General features: G+C 48.1%; 1 protein-coding gene across 1 annotated transcript in view; it reads left to right on the top strand.

The window, feature by feature from the left end:
* Positions 1-16736: 16736 nt before the first annotated feature.
* Positions 16737-19410, top strand: part of LOC141164768 (sodium- and chloride-dependent GABA transporter 1-like) — an 88044-nt gene continuing 85370 nt past the window's right edge. Inside the window, exons 1-5 of the mRNA XM_073650307.1 lie at positions 16737-16968; positions 17085-17216; positions 17759-17859; positions 18527-18636; positions 18865-18997. Coding sequence (XP_073506408.1) covers positions 16737-16968; positions 17085-17216; positions 17759-17859; positions 18527-18636; positions 18865-18997 — 708 coding nt within the window. The remainder of the gene's footprint in view (positions 16969-17084; positions 17217-17758; positions 17860-18526; positions 18637-18864; positions 18998-19410) is intronic.

Below are 19410 nucleotides of genomic sequence, written 5' to 3'. Positions count from 1 at the left end.
GAATATAGCTGATGACTAGACCATACCTGATGACATGATCATACCCGATGACATGACCATACTTGATGACATGACCATACTTGATGACTAGAACATAGCTGATGACTAGACCATATTTGATGGCTAGAACATACCTGATGACTAGAACATACCTGATGACTAGAACATAGCTGATGACTAGAACATAGCTGATGACTAGACCATACCTTATGACATGACCATACCTGACGACATGACCATACCTGACGACATGACCATACCTGACGACTAGACCATACCTGACGACTAGACAATATCGGATGACTTGACCGTACCTGATGACTAGACCATGCCTGATAACTAGACCAAACCTCATGAGGTGACCATACCTAGTCATACCTGGTGAGGTGACCATACCTGATGACTAGACCATAGCTGGTGACTTGACCATACTTGATCACTAGACCATACCTGATGACTAGAAAATATCGGATGACTAGACCATAACTGGTGACTTGGCCATACCTGATGACTTCACCATACCTAGTGACTAGACCATAACTGATAATTTGACCATACCTGGTGACTTGACCATACCTGATAATTTGACCATACCTGGTGACTAGAAAATATGGGATTACTAGACCATGCCTGGTGACTTGACCATACCTGGATACAAGACTATACCTGATATGTACACCATATCTGATGACTTGACCGTACCTGATGACTTGACCATACCTGATGACTTGACCATACCTGGTGGCTTCACCATACCCGATGACTAGACCATACCTGATGACTAGACCATACCTGATGACTAGAGCATACCAGATGACTAGATCATACCTGATGACTAGACCATACTTAGTGACTAGACCTTACCTGATGACTAGACCATGCCTGATGACTAGAAAATACCTTGTTACTAGACCATACCTGATGGCTAGACCATACCTGGCGACTAGACCATGCCTGATAATTTGACCATACCTAGTGACTAGAAAATATGTGATGACTAGACCTTATCTGATGACTGGACCATACCTGATGACTAGACCATACCTGGTGACTTGACTATACTTGATATCTAGACCACATCTGATGACATGACCATATCTGATGACTAAACCATACCTTATATCTACACCATATCTGATGACTTGACCATACCTGATAGTAGACCATACCCAGTGACTAGACCATACCCGGTGACTAGACCATTCCTGATGGCTTGACCATTCCTGATGATTTGAGCATACCTGGTGACTAGATCATACCCGATTATCTGACCATACCCGATGATTTGACCATACCCGATGATTTGACCATACCTAGTGACTAGACCATACCCGGTGACTAGACCATTCCTGATGGCTTGACCATTCCTGATGGCTTGACCATTCCTGATGGCTTGACCATTCCTGATGATTTGAGCATACCCGGTGACTAGACCATACCCGATGATTTGACCATACCCGATGATTTGACCATACCCGATGATTTGACCATACCTAGTGACTAGACCATACCTGATGACTAGACCATACCTGGTGACGTGACCATACTCGATGACTAGAACCATATCTGATATCTACACCATACCTCATGACTTGAGCATACTTGAAGATACTAGACCATAACTTTCTTTCCTGGAGTCTCTTCCTATAAGAAACTCTATGCCATTGTAATTTTTTTTTTTTTGCACAGCCGCACCCCTTTCAGGACTCACCTTTATCACACCCCCTCCGCTCCTCTATCATGCCCTTTGAATGTTTGCTTTGATGCACCCTAGTGGTGAGGTGCTGATTTCCAGGAGGTTTTGCTGCCACGTGGGAGATTTTGGAACTATTTTGGGAGCCCTCGGATGTTTCAGAAAAGTTGGCAGATATGTGCTAGACACTGAAAATACCGGGGCACCTTCAAGAACTGGATGATGAAGAGTTGATGAGGACAATGGTAAAGGAAATGAAGAATGCCAGCCCTGATTTTCTTAAAGTGAATATTTAAAGAGAACCTGACAGCAGACCAGTCTGATACATGCAGTCCAGTCGACGTCTATCAGCTGTCAGGTTCCCCTTAAGAAAATATTTTTCAGAATTTTTTGCTGTTTTATTTCTTATTTTAGCAGTACTACTTAAAATTACACTTAAAATGTTATTCTTTTCTAACTGTGATCAAAGAGAGATAAAAAGCCTGAAAATAGAAATCTCATAATAATAGTAGATGGAGGAATGGAATGACAGAACAATCGCTAAATAAACACGCTGCAGACCGACAGGGACATGTGAAGTTAAAAAAGGCATCATCATTGCAACCCAGCTTTCCCATTGTCAGCAGCAATCTCAGAAAGTATCATCAGTGAACTGTGACCCAGCTATCACATTGTCAGCAGCAATCTCAGTATCATTAGTGAACTGTGACCCAGCTTTCCCATTGTCAGCAGCAGTCTCAGAAAGTATCATCACTGAACTGTGACCCAGCTTTCCCATTGTCAGCAGCAATCTCAGAAAGTATCATCAGTGAACTGTGACCCAGCTTTCCCATTGTCAGCAGCAATCTGAGTATCATTAGTGAACTGTGACCCAGCTTTCCCATTGTCAGCAGCAGTCTCAGAAAGTATCATCACTGAACTGTGACCCAGCTTTCCCATTGTCAGCAGCAATCTGAGTATCATTAGTGAACTGTGACCCAACTTTCCCATTGTCAGCAGCAGTCTCAGAAAGTATCATCACTGAACTGTGACCCAGCTTTCCCATTGTCAGCAGCTATCTCAAAATGCGACCCAGCTTTCCCAGTGTCAGCAGCAATCTCAGTATCATTATTGAACTGTGACCCAGCTTTCCCATTGTCAGCAGCTATCTCAAAAAGTATTATCACTGAACTGCGACCCAGCTTTCCCAGTGTCAGCAGCAGCAATCTCAATAAGTATCATCACTGAACTGCAACCCAGCTTTCCCAGTGTCAGCAGCAATCTCAAAAAGTATCATCACTGAACTGCAACCCAGCTATTACACTGTCAGCAGCAATCTCAGAAAGTATCATCAGAGAACTGTGACCAGCTATCACATTGTCAGCAGCAATCTCAGAAAGTATCATCACTGAACTGTGACCCAGCTTTCCCATTGTCAGCAGCAATCTCAGAAAGTATCATCACTGAACTGTGACCCAGCTATCACATTGTCAGCAGAAATCTCAGAAAGTATCATCACTGAACTGTGACCCAGCTTTCCCATTGTCAGCAGCAATCTCAGAAAGTATCATCACTGAACTGTGACCCAGCTATCACATTGTCAGCAGCAATCTCAGAACGTATCATCACTGAACTGTGACCCAGCTTTCCCATTGTCAGCAGCAATCTCAGAAAGTATCATCACTGAACTGTGACCCAGCTTTCCCATTGTCAGCAGCAATCTCAGAAAGTATCATCACTGAACTGTGACCCAGCTATCACATTGTCAGCAGCAATCTCAGAAAGTATCATCACTGAACTGTAATCCAGCTTTCCCATTGTCAGAAGCAATGTTAGAAAGTATCATCACTGAACTGTGACCCAGCTTTCCCATTGTCTGCAATAATCTCAAAAAGTATAACTGAACTGCTACCCAGTTTTCCCAGTGTCTACATCAATCTCAGAAAGTATCATCACTGAACTGTAACCCAGATCCCTCAAAGGAAGGAGATGATAAAATACTGTAATACCCTGATTTTCAGAAGGGTAAATGGTGGGAATAAAATAATATGTGCCTTTTGCCAAAGAAAAAATATATATATATTTTTTTGCAATACCACTTTTGTCCATTAGATGTCACAGTTGAACAGTAAGAAATTTGCTAAAAGTAAAGTCCATCTCTTCTGCGTCTTCTGCATCTGCGCAGCCAAAAACATCGGCAGCGGAAATTTATATATCAACTTGTAGTTTAATGATACTGTGGAAACCTATGAGAACAATATCTTCTAGTTTATCGTCCTTCTAAATGGGTGTAATTTCTTGTCCCGACCATTAGGTGGCAGTGTATGCAATGGGAAGAGAAGAAGCCGGGGGAAAAAGCTGTGAAAAACTCTGCAGCAGGGACAGAAAGTTTATGTCCCAATTTGCTGAGGGTTTATTACCAATGTATCCAGTCTACCCTACATACTAAACCCCGCAGCCTCGAGCGGACGATGCGTCGTACAAATGTGTGGATTCACTGACAGCAAGCGGACATCTTGAAGGTTGCAGAAGTTTTCGTTCAGCCCTAGATCTGTCGTGGCTTGTAGATAGACTGCAGCGTTCTGCGGCCGCACAGCGAGGGTCACTGATGTGAGCGCTTGTCCCCCGGCGCCCCTTCCCCCCCGTGCGCTGCACACTACAGTCTGATTTCCTCCCCATTTCACGAGTTATTTGGCTCAGAGCAGAGTAAAAATAGCTGCGTCCACGTCACGTGTTGGCAGCGCCGCCGCCCGCCGCACTCAGACATTTTCCACTTGTAAAGAAGCGTCAGCGGCCCCTGTGTTTCCAGTCACGTTCCTTCCCATCGGAGCGACCGCCTGCAGCACCGGCCCCGGGCACCCGGGCATGTAACTGTCTCCGTCATGTCTGATTGGACTCCAGCTGCCGCACCCGTCACTTATCGCCAAACCGTGTGTGCCGCATCCGCTACCGAAGAGGAGAATGCTTCTCCTTAAAATCTGCTCATCCTGAACTTCACGAATAAAATGCCAGAGCTGCACTGCAGACTGACACTATCTGGCGAGAGTTATATTTCCTGTCAATATTTCACCTTATCCTGTATCTCTGTACACAGGGAGCTCCCCCTAGTGGTGGCTGCAGACAGGATCTTATCATGTATCTCTGTATACAGGGAGCTCCCCCTAGTGGTGGCTGCAGACAGGCTCTGATCATGTATCTCTATATACAGGGAGCTCCCCCTAGTGGTGGCTGCAGACAGGATCTTATCATTTATCTCTGTATACAGGGAGCTCCCCCTAGTGGTGGCTGCAGACAGAATCTTATCATGTATCTCTGTATATAGGGAGCTCCCCCTAGTGGTGACTGCAGACAGGATCTTATCATGTATCTCTGTATACAGGGAGCTCCCCCTAGTGGTGGCTGCAGACAGGATCTTATCATGTATCTCTGTATACAGGGAGCTCCCCCTAGTGGTGGCTGCAGACAGAATCTTATCATGTATCTCTGTATATAGGGAGCTCCCCCTAGTGGTGACTGCAGACAGGATCTTATCATGTATCTCTGTATACAGGGAGCTCCCCCTAGTGGTGGCTGCAGACAGGATCTTATCATGTATCTCTGTATATAGGGAGCTCCCTCTAGTGGTGGCTGCAGACAGGATCTTATCATGTATCTCTGTATACAGGGAGCTCCCCCTAGTGGTGGCTGCAGACACAATCTTATCATGTATCTCTGTATACAGGGAGCTCCCCCTAGTGGTGGCTGCAGACAGGATCTTATCATGTATCTCTGGATACAGGGAGCTCCCCCTAGTGGTGGCTGCAGACAGAATCTTATCATGTATCTCTGGATACAGGGAGCTCCCCCTAGTGGTGGCTGCAGACAGAATCTTATCATGTATCTCTGGATACAGGGAGCTCCCCCTAGTGGTGGCTGCATACAGGATCTTATCATGTATCTCTGTATACAGGGAGCTCCCCCTAGTGGTGGCTGCAGACAGGATCTTATCATGTATCTCTGTATACAGGGAGCTCCCCCTAGTGGTGGCTGCAGACAGGATCTTATCATGTATCTCTGTATACAGGGAGCTCCCCCTAGTGGTGGCTGCATACAGGATCTTATCATGTATCTCTGTATACAGGGAGCTCCCCCTAGTGGTGGCTGCAGACAGGATCTTATCATGTATCTCTGTATACAGGGAGCTCCCCCTAGTGGTGGCTGCAGACAGGATCTTATCATGTATCTCTGTATACAGGGAGCTCCCCCTAGTGATGGCTGCACACAGAATCTTATCATGTATCTCTGTATACAGGGAGCTCCCCCTAGTGGTGGCTGCAGACAGAATCTTATGTATCTCTGTATACAGGGAGCTCCCCCTAGTAGTGGCTGCAGACAGGATCTTATCATGTATCTCTGTATACAGGGAGTTCCCCCTAGTGGTGGCTGCAGACAGAATCTTATTATGTATCTCTGTATACAGGGAGCTCCCCCTAGTGGTGGCTGCAGACAGAATCTTATTATGTATCTCTGTATACAGGGAGCTCCCCCTAGTGGTGGCTGCAGACAAAATCTTATCATGTATCTCTGGATACAGGGAGCTCCCCCTAGTGGTGGCTGCAGACACAATCTTATCATGTATCTCTGTATACAGGGAGCTCCCCCTAGTGGTGGCTGCAGACAGGATCTTATCATGTATCTCTGTATACAGGGAGCTCCCCCTAGTGGTGGCTGCAGACAGAATCTTATGTATCTCTGTATACAGGGAGCTCCCCCTAGTGGTGGCTGCAGACAGGATCTTATCATGTATCTCTGTATACAGGGAGCGCCCCCCTAGTGGTGGCTGCAGACACAATCTTATCATGTATCTCTGTATACAGGGAGCTCCCCCTAGTGGTGGCTGCAGACAGAATCTTATCATGTATCTCTGTATACAGGGAGCTCCCTCTAGTGGTGACTGCAGACAGAATCTTATCATGTATCTCTGTATACAGGGAGCTCCCCCTAGTGGTGGCTGCAGACACAATCTTATCATGTATCTCTGTATACAGAGAGCTCCACCTATTGGTGGCTGCAGACAGAATCTTATCATGTATCTCTGTATACAGGGAGCTCCCCTTAGTGGTGGCTGCAGACAGAATCTTATCATGTATCTCTGTATACAGGGAGCTCCCCCTAGTGGTGGCTGCAGACACAATCTTATCATGTATCTCTATATACAGGGAGCTCCCCCTAGTGGTGGCTGCAGCCAGGATCTTATCAGGTATCTCTGTATACAGGGAGCTCCCTCTAGTGGTGGCTGCAGCCAGGATCTTATCATGTATCACTGTACACAGGGAGCTCCCTCTAGTGGTGGCTGCAGCCAGGATCTTATCATGTATCTCTGTATACAGGGAGCTCCCCCTAGTGGTGGCTGCATACAGAATCTTATCATGTATCTCTGTATACAGGGAGCTCCCCCTAGTGGTGACTGCAGACAGGATCTTATCATGTATCTCTGTATACAGGGAGCTCCCCCTTGTGGTGGCTGCAGACATAATCTTATTCTGTATCTCTGTATACAGGGAGCTCCCCCTAGTGGTGGCAGCAGACAGAATCTTATCATGTATCTCTGTATACAGGGAGCTCCCCCTAGTGGTGGCTGCAGACAGGATCTTATCATGTATCTCTGTATACAGGGAGCTCCCTCTAGTGGTGGCTGCAGCCAGGATCTTATCATGTATCTCTGTATACAGGAAGCTCCCTCTAGTGGTGGCTGCAGCCAGGATCTTATCATGTATCTCTGTATACAGGGAGCTCCCCCTAGTGGTGGCTGCAGACAGAATCTTATTATGTAACCTTATATCTATGCAGGGGATTATCATAACAATTATTCAGCTAATTTTGTTTCATTTAGAATCAGTTTAGGAGAGTCAGGTTAATCTTCGAAGGCTCAATGCAAAACCTGTATGAGCCCACTAATCAGTATACAGCTTTTCCCTTATAAAGTGGAGGCGCCCCCTCCGGATGGCTGTGTGCCCCCTATAGATATACTTCTTCCATACTCCCTGGTTCTGCTACATAAATAAATAATAAAGTATAGCAGTAACCAAGTAGCAGCTGACCCATCAGACAGGCAGTTATTGGCGTGGGGGGCAGTAATGGAGTGCGGTGCAGCGCAGGTTAATCCCCGCGATCAGCTCTACTTCTCTCGCTTCGCAGGTTTTTCCTGCACGATAAGAAACCAGAATATTTTTAAAGACTTTTACTGGTGCAGACGTAATGTAATGTGACATCTGTGGCATCGAGGACTGAGGAGCTGGTGCTGGTGTCAGGATCGGGCTACAGCGGGAAGTAAAAGACCCCTGTACGGTGAGAACCGGGGGTCTGGAAAACCCAAAGTGCAACTCTTAAAGGGCCACTAACCCCATTACATACAACAATTATGGGTGGATCCATCATTTTTGACGGTGGCTGAGAGCAGGGGACAATAGATTGTCTTCATTTGTCTTGCAACTAGTCTGAAATGGCTGATAACAGAGAACTATAGCCGCACAAGAGGAAGAAGGCGATCGGCTGCAGCTTTCTAATCTCTTTGTCCTTCTGAGTGAACCCTCTAATTGTGGTGGATGATGCTCCATTATGACGCGGCCTGGATCTGGACTCGTTATAGGGGAGGTCTAAAGATATGAGACAGGTGATGTCGCCTCTCGTTACTCCGAGGATCGCTGAGCACTGATCGGCTTTGGAATAAAACAGCTTTCGGCCATAGGTGTTTTACTGAAGGAAGACGAAGATGTCTACACAATTAGTGACATTCTCGGGAAAAGGGCAGAAATCCGGGAAGGGGAGAGAAGCGACCGGGGAGGAAGAAGGGGCGCATGAAGGTGCAGAGCGTGGAATAGGGCACGGAGGAAGGAGGAGGCGTTGAAGAAGGTGCTTCAGAAGGTAAAACATGGCCCTAGGAGAGCTGCCGATGGAAAAAAACGAGATTGGGATCTGCAGAATAATCCAGCAACTAAAAGGGGTTTGTGAGAAATGGTTGGTGGAGATGGGTCCCCAGTATGGATCTCAAACACCCATCTGTGGTTAGTTATTTTCTCTGCTCAATGACAAGGGATCTCCACCTGCCATGCGGCTTCAGCCACACACTGAAATCACCTCCTGGATGCAGCCCTTATATATATATATATATATATATATATATATATATATATATATATATATATATATCTCCTGATACAACAGCGACATCTAGTGACAGCGCCTAATATTACAGTATTAAATTAGACAGTTACATTGGTAAAAAGCCGTAAAGTACAAACTTTCTATAGGTCTCCTCAAAAGCGTGAATGATTCTACCAAAAAGTAGACCGGAAGTTTCATTTCTGAAAAAGCCACACCTCCCGATCAGCAGACTCCACCCACGCTTAATCTAGGAAGGATGGGGAAACCACCCACTCTTAATCTAGGAAGGATCGGGAAACCGCCCACTCTTAATCTAGGCAGGATGGGGAAACCACCCATGCTTAATCTAGGAAGGATTGGGAAACCACCCACGCTTAATCTAGGTAGGATTGGGAAACCGTTCACTCCTAATCTAGGAAGGATCGGGAAACCGCCCACGCTTAATCTAGGTAGGATCGGAAAAGCGTCCACACTTAATCTAGATAGGATCGGGAAACCACCCACACTTTATCTAGGCAGGATGGGGAAACCACCCATGCTTAATCTAGGAAGGATCGGGAAACCGTTCACTCTTAATCTAGGAAGGATTGGGAAACCGCCCACGCTTAATCTAGGTAGGATCAGGAAACTGCATACACTTAATCTAGGAAGGATCGGGAAACCGCCCACTCTTAATCTAGGCAGGATCGGGAAACCGCCCACTCTTAATCTAGGAAGGACCGGGAAACCACCCACACTTTATCTAGGAAGGATTGGGAAACCTCCCACTCTTAATTTAGGAAGGATTGGGCAACCGCCCACTCTTAATCTAGGCAGGATCGGGAAACCACCCACACTTTATCTAGGAAGGATCGGGAAACTGCCCACGCTTAATTATATTATTATTTATTTATATAGAGCCATTGATTCCATGGTGCTGTACATAAGAAGGGGTTAGATACCAAATACAGGTATCACAGTAAACAAACTAACAATGATAGACTGGCATAGAAGGAAGAGGACCCTGTCCTTGCGGGCTTACATTCTGCAGGAATGGGGTGGAGACAGTAGGTTGGAGGGTTGCAGTAGCTCCGGTGTTGTTGAGGTGGCAGCAAGCAAGGTCATGGCCGGCTGTAAGCTTGTTTGAAGGGATGGGTTTCAGGTTCAGTCTGAAGGATCCAAATGTGGTGGATAATTGAACGTGTTGAGGCACAAAATTCCATAGGATGGGGGATATTGCACTAACAGGAGGTCTATGGAACGCGCGCTCCGTCTGCAACAAACGTTCCTACATCCAAGACCTTTTCATTACTAACAAACTTTATTTCCTCGCCATCACCTAAACCTGGCTCACCCCCTTTGACACAGCCTCCCTAGCCGCACTTTCCTATGGCGGATTCCACCTTTCCCACACTGTGGCCCCATAGAAGTGAGGACTTCTACCTTCGGGGAATGTACAGAGGTCTACCCTTTTCCACTCAGTTTTGGATACGATTAGTGTAATGCATGTTTTATTTGGTTCCTTCACTTTGTCTTCTTCCCTGAGAGGTTGCAAAATGTCATCATCTGTCGCAACAGAAGCAACTTCTTAAGGTTTTTCTTCTGACAGATCGGGTCCTTTTAATTTTATTTGTTGTATTTTGTATTTGCCCAATGGCAAACATGGTGGAGGCGTAGGTTTTCTCCTGTCAGATACCTGCGCCTTCGCCGAAATCCCACTGCCCCCCTCCGTTACACTCCCATCTTTTGAGGTGCACTGTGTGCGTATCTAATCTCCCTCCAACCTCCAACTGGCCGTCATTTACCGACCCCCAGGGCAAGCCACCACCTTCTTAGACTACTTCACCACCTGGCTACTCCATTTCCTTTCAACTGACATTCCCACTATCATAATGGGTGACTTCAACATCCTCATCGACACTTCCCACTCATCTGTCTCTAAGCTCCTATCCCTCACTTCGCCCTTCGGCCTTACTCAATGGTCTTCCGCAGCCACTCATAAAGATGGCCACACACTGGACCTAATCTTCACCCGCCTCTGTTCCCTATCTAACCTCTCTAACTCTTCTCCCTCTCTCAGACCACAACCTACTTACATTCTCTGCCCTCTCCTCCCCAGGTCCACAATGCCCCATCCAAAAACTTGCATACCCTCACAGAAACCTCAAACACCTCGACCTACACTCATTCTCTGAATCCCTCCTCCCTCTTACAGACATAAATTCCTTACACGATGCAGATGTTGCTTTATATAACACCACAACAGCCGCAGCTCTCGACTCAGTCGCCCCTCTCACACATACCAAAGCTCGCAGAATCAACAGGCAACCCTGGCACATCAACCTTACTAAAGAACTGCGACTGGCCTCTAGGGTTGCTGAGCGGAGATGGAAAAGGTCCCACTCCATCGAGCACTTCATTTCATTCAAACAATCCCTCACTATTTTCAAGTCCACGCTCACTGCAGCAAAACAAACCTACTTCTCATCTCTCATATCCTCCTTGTCTCACAACCCTAAACAGCTATTCAACACTTTCAGTTCTCTCCTCCGTCCCCCAGCGCCTCCTCCCTCTCCTCTTATCTCAGCCGAAGGCTTTGCCTCATTCTTCAAGCAGAAGATTGACACCATCAGACAAAGCTTTTCCCTAAAGTCCCCACAGCCCCTCCTCATATCTACTCAACCTTCCTCCTCCAAACCCCACTTCTCCACCATTACAGAAGACCAAGTCTCTTCTTTACTCTCCAAGTCACACCTCACCACCTGCGAACTTGATCCAATCCCGTCCCACCTCATCCCTAACCTTACCACAGTCTTCATCCCAACCCTAACCCACCTCTTCAACCTGTCACTAACAACTGGTGTCTTCCCCTCATGTTTCAAACACGCCTCAATCACACCCATCCTCAAAAAGCCCTCCTTTGACCCATCCTCTCTGACCCCATATCACTTCTCCCCTATGCCTCAAAACTACTGGAACAACATGTCCACCTTGAACTGTCCCCCCACCTCTCCTCATGTTCCCTCTTCAACCGCTTACAATCTGGCCACATCACTCGCCTGAAACTGCCCTGACCAAAGTCACCAATGACCTACTAACCACCAAATCCAAGCGACACTACTCAGTCCTCCTCCTCCTGGACCTGTCATCTGCCTTTGACACTGTCGACAATTCCCTTTTACTACAGACCCTCTCATCTCTTGGTATCATGGACTTGGCCCTATCTTGGCTCTCCGCATACCTAACAGACCGGACATTCAGTGTCTCCCACTCACACACCACCTCCTCATCTCGCCCCCTATCTTTCGGTGTCCCCCAAGGTTCAGTTCTAGGACCTCTGCTCTTCGCCATCTACACCTTTGGCCTGGGACAGCTCATAGAGTCTCACTGCTTTAATTATCACCTCTATGCTGATGACACACAGATCTACCTCTCTGGACCCTATATCTCCTCCCTACTAACCAAAATCCCACAATGTCTTTCCGCTATCTCATCCTTCTTCTCTGCCAGATTTCTAAAACTTAACATGGATAAAACTGAATTCATCATCTTTCCACCTTCTCATTAATCCCCCTCATCTGATCTATCCATCAACGTCAATGGCTGCCCACTCTCGCCAGTCCCGCAAGCTCGCTGCCTCGGAGTAACCCTGGACTCTGACCTCTCCTTCAAACCATATATCCAAGCCCTTTCCACTTCCTGCCAACTGCAACTCAAAAATATCTCCCGGATCCACACATTCCTCAGCATAGACTCTGCAAAAACACTAGTGCACGCCTTCATCATCTCCCGCCTTGACTACTGCAACCTCCTGCTCTGTGGCCTCCCTTTCTCTCGCCCCCCTTCAATCTATCGTAAACGCTGCTGCCTGACTAATCCACCTGTCCCCCCGCTTTCCCCGGCCTCTCCCCTCTGGCAATCCCTTCACTGGCTCCCCATTGCCCAGAGAATCCAGGTCAAAACCCTAATCACGGCATACAAAGCCATCCAAAACCTGTCTCCTCCATACATCTGTGACCTAGTCTCCCGGTACTTGCCTTCACGCAACTTTCGATCCTCACAAGATCTCCTGCTCTACTCCCCTCTTATCTCCTCTTCCCACAATCGCATATAAGATTTCTCCTGTGCTTCCCCCCTACTCTGGAACTCTCTACCCCAACATATCAGACTCTCGCCTACCATGGAAAACTTCAAAAGAAACCTGAAGACCCACCTCTTCTGACAAGCCTACAACTTGCAGTGACCACCTCTCCACGACATTGCTGCACGACCAGCTCTACCCTCACCTACTGTATCCTCACCCATCCCTTGTAGAATGTGAGCCCTGGACCAGTCGCTGATTCGTTTTGTTAAGATTATTGTGTTTTTGCTATGTATACCCCTTTTTTCACATGTAAAGCGCCATGGAATAAATGGCGCTATAATAATAAATAATAATATTCTGGAGAAATCTTGGAGGCAATTGGGTGAGGATCAAATAAGTGTGGAGGAGAGAAGGAGGTCATGGGAGGACCGGAGATTACGTAAGGGAATATATCGGGGGATTAGTTCAGAGACGTATGGAGGAGAAAGGTTATGGATGGCTTTGTAGGTCAGTGTTAGTAGTTTTAACTGGATATGCTGGCCAATTGGGAGCCAGTGAAGGGATTTGCAAAGGGGGGTAGCTCAGGAATAGCGAAGCGAGAGATGGACCAGTCGTGCAGCAGAGTTAAGGATGGACTGGAGGGGTGTGAGAGTGTTAGCAGGTAGGCCACAGAGGAGGATGTTGCAGTAGTCGAGGCGGGAGATGATGAGGGCATGCACAAGCAGTTTAGTAGATTGAGGGCTGAGGAAGGGACGGATTCTGTAAATATTTTTGATCTGGAGGCGACAGGAGGTGGCGAGAGCTTGGATGTGGGGTTTGAAGGACAGGGCAGAGTCAAGGGTTACTCCGAGGCAGCGGATTGCCAGTACCGGGTAAAGTGTGATGTCATTTATTGTGATAGAAAGATCAGGTGGGGAAGATACGCGAGATGGGGGAAAGATGATAAGTTCAGTTATGTCCACATTGAGCTTGAGGTAGTGGGAGGAGAAGGAGGATGTGGCTGCTAGCCATGCTGGGATTCTGGACAGCAGAGAGGTGACGTCTGGGCCTGAGAGGTAGATCTGAGTGTCATCAGCGTACAGATGGTACTGGAAGCCATAGGATTTTATCAGCTGTCCCAGGCCAAGGGTATTGATTGAGAAGAGTAGGGGTACTAGGATAGAGCCTTGAGGGACTCCAACAGAGAGAGAGGGGGAGTGTGGGAGACACTAAATGTGCGGTTAGAGAGGTATGAGGAAATCCAAGATAGGGCAAGGTCTTTGACGCCAAAAGAAGGGAGAATCTGTAGTAGCAGGCAGTGGTCAACTGTGTCGAAGGCAGAGGACAGGTCAAGAAGGAGTACAGAGAATTGTCTGTTAGCTTTAGCTGTAAGTCATTGGTGATTTTGGTAAGGGCAGTTTCGGGGGAATGGTGGGGGCAGAAGCCAGATTGTCGGTTGTCAAAGTGAGAGTTAGATGAGAAGTGAGAGGAAAGTTCAGCGTGAATGTGTTGCTCGAGGAGTTTGGAGGCAAATGGGAGCAGCGATATGGGGCGGTAGCTGGACAGGGCGGTTGGGTAGAGGGATGGCTTTTTGAGGATGGGCGTGATTGTGGCATGTTTGAAGGCAGAGGGGAAGGTACCAGAAGTTAGTGATAGGTTGAAGAGATGGGTTAGGGCTGGGATGAGTGTGGGGGTGAGGTTGGGGAGGAGGTGGGATGGGGTCGAGTGCACAAGTGTTGAGGTGTGATTTGGAGATGAGACGAGTAAGGTCTCCTTCCGTGATGTTGGAAAGGGAGGTTATTGGGGAAGGGCAATGGTCTGGGAAACAAAGGGGTTGTGGTGGTTGGGCAGTAAAGATTTGCCTTGTTTGGTCAATCTTGTTTTTGAAGTGTGTGGCAAACTCCTTGGCAGAGATGATGGAGGTCAGAGGGGGCAGTGGAGGGCAGAGGAGAGCGTTAAAAGTGTTGAATAGCTGTTTGAGGTTGCAGGATAAGGAAGATATGAGGGTTGTGAAGTCGACCTGTTTAACAGAGGTGAGGGCTGATCTGAATGTGCGTGTTGTTGTTTGAATGCAGTGAAGTCATCTTGCGAATGTGTTTTCTTCCAATGCTGTTCCGCAACCCTGGGCGCTTGTCGAAGCTGTTTAGTGAGGTTGTTGTGCCAGGGTTGCCTATTGACTCGTCGCGCTCTGCCGTGCACAAGAGGGGCGACCGAGTCAATAGCTGATGTGAGAGTGGCATTGTAGAAAGCAGTGGCGCTTTCTGTGTCGTGGAGTGAGGATACGGATGTCAGTGATAGAACAGAGTCAGAGAGTGTGTGAGTGTCTAGATGTGCAAGGTTTCTGCGGGGGTGTGCTAGTTGCTGGACATGGGTGACAGGTGAGGAGGACAGGGATGAAAACGTGAGTGGATGTTGGTCAGATAGGGGTAGGTGGGAGGTTGTGAGGTTAGATAGGAAGCAGAGTCGGGTGAAGATGAGGTCTAGTGTGTGTCCATCTGTGTGGGTGGCTGAGGAGGACCAGTGAGTAAGTCCAAAGGATGAAGTAAGCGACAGCAGAGACAGGAGAGACAGAGGGAAAGTAAAGAAGGATTGAGAAGCCGCCTACGCTTAATCTAGGCAGGATCGGAAAAACGCCCACGCTTAATCTAGGCAGGATAGGGAAATCGCCCACGCTTAATCTAGGCAGGATCGGGAAACCGCCCACGCTTAATCTAGGCAGGATCGGGAAACCGCCCACGCTTAATCTAGGCAGGATCGGAAAACCGCCACGCTTAATCTAGGCAGGATCAGTAAACCGCCCACTCTTAATCTAGGCAGGATAGGGAAACCGCCCACGCTTAATCTAGGCAGGATGGAGAAAAAGCCCATGCTTAATCTAGACAGGATCGGAAAACTGCCCACGCTTAATCTAGGCAGGATCGGAAAACCGCCACGCTTAATCTAGGCAGGATCGGAAAACCGCCACGCTTAATCTAGGCAGGATCGGAAAACCGCCCACGCTTAATCTAGGCAGGATCAGAAAACCGCCACGCTTAATCTAGGCAGGATCGGAAAACCGCCCACGCTTAATCTAGGCAGGATCGGAAAACCGCCACGCTTAATCTAGGCAGGATCGGAAAACCGCCCACGCTTAATCTAGGCAGGATCGGAAAACCGCCACGCTTAATCTAGGCAGGATCGGAAAACCGCCCACGCTTAATCTAGGCAGGATCGGAAAACCGCCACGCTTAATCTAGGCAGGATCGGGAAGCCACTCACGCTTAATCTAGGCAGGATCTGAAAACCGCTACGCTTAATCTAGGCAGGGTCGGAAAACCGCCCATGCTTAATCTAGGCAGGATCGGGAAACCGCCCACGCTTAAGTCAACCAAAAATGAATGTGGGGGAGTCACTTAGAAATGTTAGCAAAGAGGATAGGATTGTGTCACAAGCATCACACAGATGATTATGTCCAATTCTATTTACCTAGAGATATGATGAATAAGGGAAGGTCCGGGCAGTCTGGGGGGGTGCCTGTGGCGGGTGACAGTCCGGGCCGCTCTTAGATCTCTGTCCTTCCGCGACACTTCATCAGAGCTGAGCGTCAGACACATTGATGGTTAATTGTATCCGACACGGACTCGATGCTCATTAACAGCAAATCAATATGAGGGATAATGATGATTGGGGATGGGGCGACGGGAGGGGGCAGGGCGGTGCCCGGGCATTCACTGTGTGTCCTGGATCCGGGGGAGACGGCGCTGATTATACAGGTAGAGCAGCTTCACAAGGTACGTTGTGCCCATCCGGTGCCAGGACTTCATTAACCCTTATTTCACTGTAAGATTTCTTCTGTGATAGATACGAGATAGACCTTAACCTCCGCTCACCCGCTCTAGGATGGGCAAGATAGACCGAGACTCTGTGGAGCTGAACTCCCCGTGCGAGGCGCGCCAGGCTGCCCCCATCGAAACGCACTCCCCGGCTAAGGACACCAAGAAGAAGAAGGACAGCACCGAGGAGCGGGAAACCTGGAAAGGGAGATTCGACTTCTTACTGTCCTGCGTGGGCTACGCCATCGGACTGGGGAATGTCTGGCGCTTCCCGTATCTGTGCGGAAAAAATGGTGGAGGTGAGGGGCCGGGGTGACCATCAGTGATGAGAAGGACCATCATTAAGGTCTATCTGATTCCGGGGGTCATTGTGCCTCCACCCTGCCCGTAAGTGTTGTCATCGTGTCTCCCCCAGGTGCCTTCCTCATCCCTTACTTTCTGACTCTGGTCTTTGCCGGGATCCCGCTCTTCTTTTTGGAGACGGCTTTGGGGCAGTTCACGTCTATCGGTGGTCTCGGGGTATGGAAGCTGGCGCCCATGTTTAAAGGTACAGTACCCGTTTGGGTTTTACTCTTCTGAAAGGCGTTCTCCTTTTTTTTTTTTTGCAAAGGAAAACTAATCTCTTGAAGTTCTGCAACTTTCTGATAGACTTCGTGTTCCAATTCCTCACCGATTTCGAGATCTCTGCTTGCTGTCAGTGAACAGGATCTTCCTAGTTTACGTCTCGCAGCTACAAATGTATCCGGTCCAGCTGAACATATGGGCAGCTTAGATCCCTCTGCTGTCAGTTTGCTACAATGTATCAGTTTCCAGTCCTGATTGTTGAGAAGATTCTCTAGAATGGATACAATTGTAACAAACCCTCAGCTGTAAGAAGTATTTGGTCAGGATGGGTTTGGATGTAAATGCCGAAGGTTTTCGTTCGCTGACTGCAGGCGGAGGTCTTGAAAATGGAGAAAAATTAGTGGGCGAAGTCTATAAGAAAGTTTTCGTTGCAATGTCGCCTTCTGTCACTTTCCTACTAATCCGATTGGTCGCTCGTAGTACTTTGTGTCTGAGGCTGTCTACGTGGCGTCTCGTCCTGTGCAGGGGTCGGGATGGCCGCCGTGGTGCTGTCCTTCTGGCTGAACACTTACTACATTGTGATCATCGCCTGGGCCCTTTATTATCTCTTTAACTCCTTCTCCTCGGTAAGTACGACACAAACGCCCTATTAAAGGGTCAATACTCCTTTAAGTGGGGACTGACTCTCATTGCTGGAGGGCCCTGGCTCAGTAATGGGGGTGGGGTGGGGTAGGGGGGTTATATTTAATTCATGGTATTGATAATCCTGACTGCTGCAGTATACAAATCATTCACAGTGGCGCCCTCTGGTGGTCACTGCTGGAAAAAATCCAGATATGAGGGATTTTCTGATTCTGAACTTTCTACTCCATAGTCTAAAGTTTGTGGCCCCTTTAAATTGGACAATTATCATTGGTAGACTGGATTGTACTGGGGTGGAGAATAATCTTACTACTGGGACCAGTTCCGTTCAGCTCCAGCTTCATGGAAGGGGAGTGGACAGCAACTAGTAAGCCTGAGATCACCGTATGCACAATGCCTGGCAGCAGCCGAAGAAGTGTAAAGAAGCCAACACTGGAGAGGAGCAGCGGAGATCCGCTGTCTGGATGGATGGATCACACCAGGAGAAGGGGTCCTATATGGGGCAAGGAGAATATTCACCTGTAGATATGGAGGAGGAGATTTTAGGGGGCTCAGATACTTTTGTGGTGGATCATGGTGACCGTGGTGGGTGTATCCATATTTTAGGGTTGTCATCCTCATCCTCTTTCTCTTCCCTCCTCCGCTGAGAAGACCCTGCCCTGGCAGAGCTGTAACAACAGCTGGAACACAGAGCGATGTTTCTCCAACTACTCGCTGAACGACACCACTAACCTCACCAGCGCCGTCACCGAGTTTTGGGAGTAAGTGTCGGCTGGATTTGGGGGTGTCCATATGTCCTAAAAGGCGCTGACATAAGACAACCTTTTGCTTCTATTCTATCAGAAGAGAGCAAACGATCAACATTCACTCCTTTAAAGTGAATGGAGATGAGCTGCAGTACCACATCTAACCTGAGGACAGGCGTGGCGCTGTTTCTTTTAGAAAGTAGTTATGTCTTCCTAATCCTGTCCTTTATTCCATATTTGCAGGAGGAACATGCATCAGGTCACCAGCGGACTTGGGGAACCTGGGAACATTCGTTGGCCCCTGGCGTGCACCCTGGCACTATCCTGGGTCATGGTTTACTTCTCTATCTGGAAAGGAGTGGAGTGGACTGGGAAGGTGCAGTATGATGAACAGGGGCGTAACCATCACAGTCACAAATGACCATGACCGGGGCCCATGCGGGAGGGGGGCCCGCTGACGCCAGCGCATACTTCAGCTGGACGTACGAGAACGTCGGTGACGTCGGTGAGCCAATCACAGGCTGCGCGGGGCAGTGACATCATGCGCCGCCCGTCGCTTCCATGCAGAAGTCAGCTGTCGGCTTCAGAAGAGGACACCGCGCGGCGGGGGAGCGGAGGGAAGGTGAGTAGAAGCATTTCTTGTTTTTATGCGTTAAAGAACAGCGGCAGAACGGGAGACATATACAGTAGTGTTCAAAATAATAGCAGCGTGTTCAAAAACACAGAATCTCTCTCCTAGTTGTTATTTCCAGCATTGGGAACATTGCTCGCTGTTTTCTAATTCACAAC

The sequence above is a fragment of the Phyllobates terribilis genome, unplaced genomic scaffold (genome assembly GCF_046119375.1).
Source record: "Phyllobates terribilis strain yellow unplaced genomic scaffold, ASM4611937v1 Scaffold_10__3_contigs__length_209671492, whole genome shotgun sequence".
Taxonomy (NCBI): Eukaryota; Metazoa; Chordata; class Amphibia; order Anura; family Dendrobatidae; genus Phyllobates; species Phyllobates terribilis.
The sequence above is the reverse complement of the archived record's forward strand: the minus strand, read 5'-3'. Positions and strand labels throughout refer to the sequence as shown.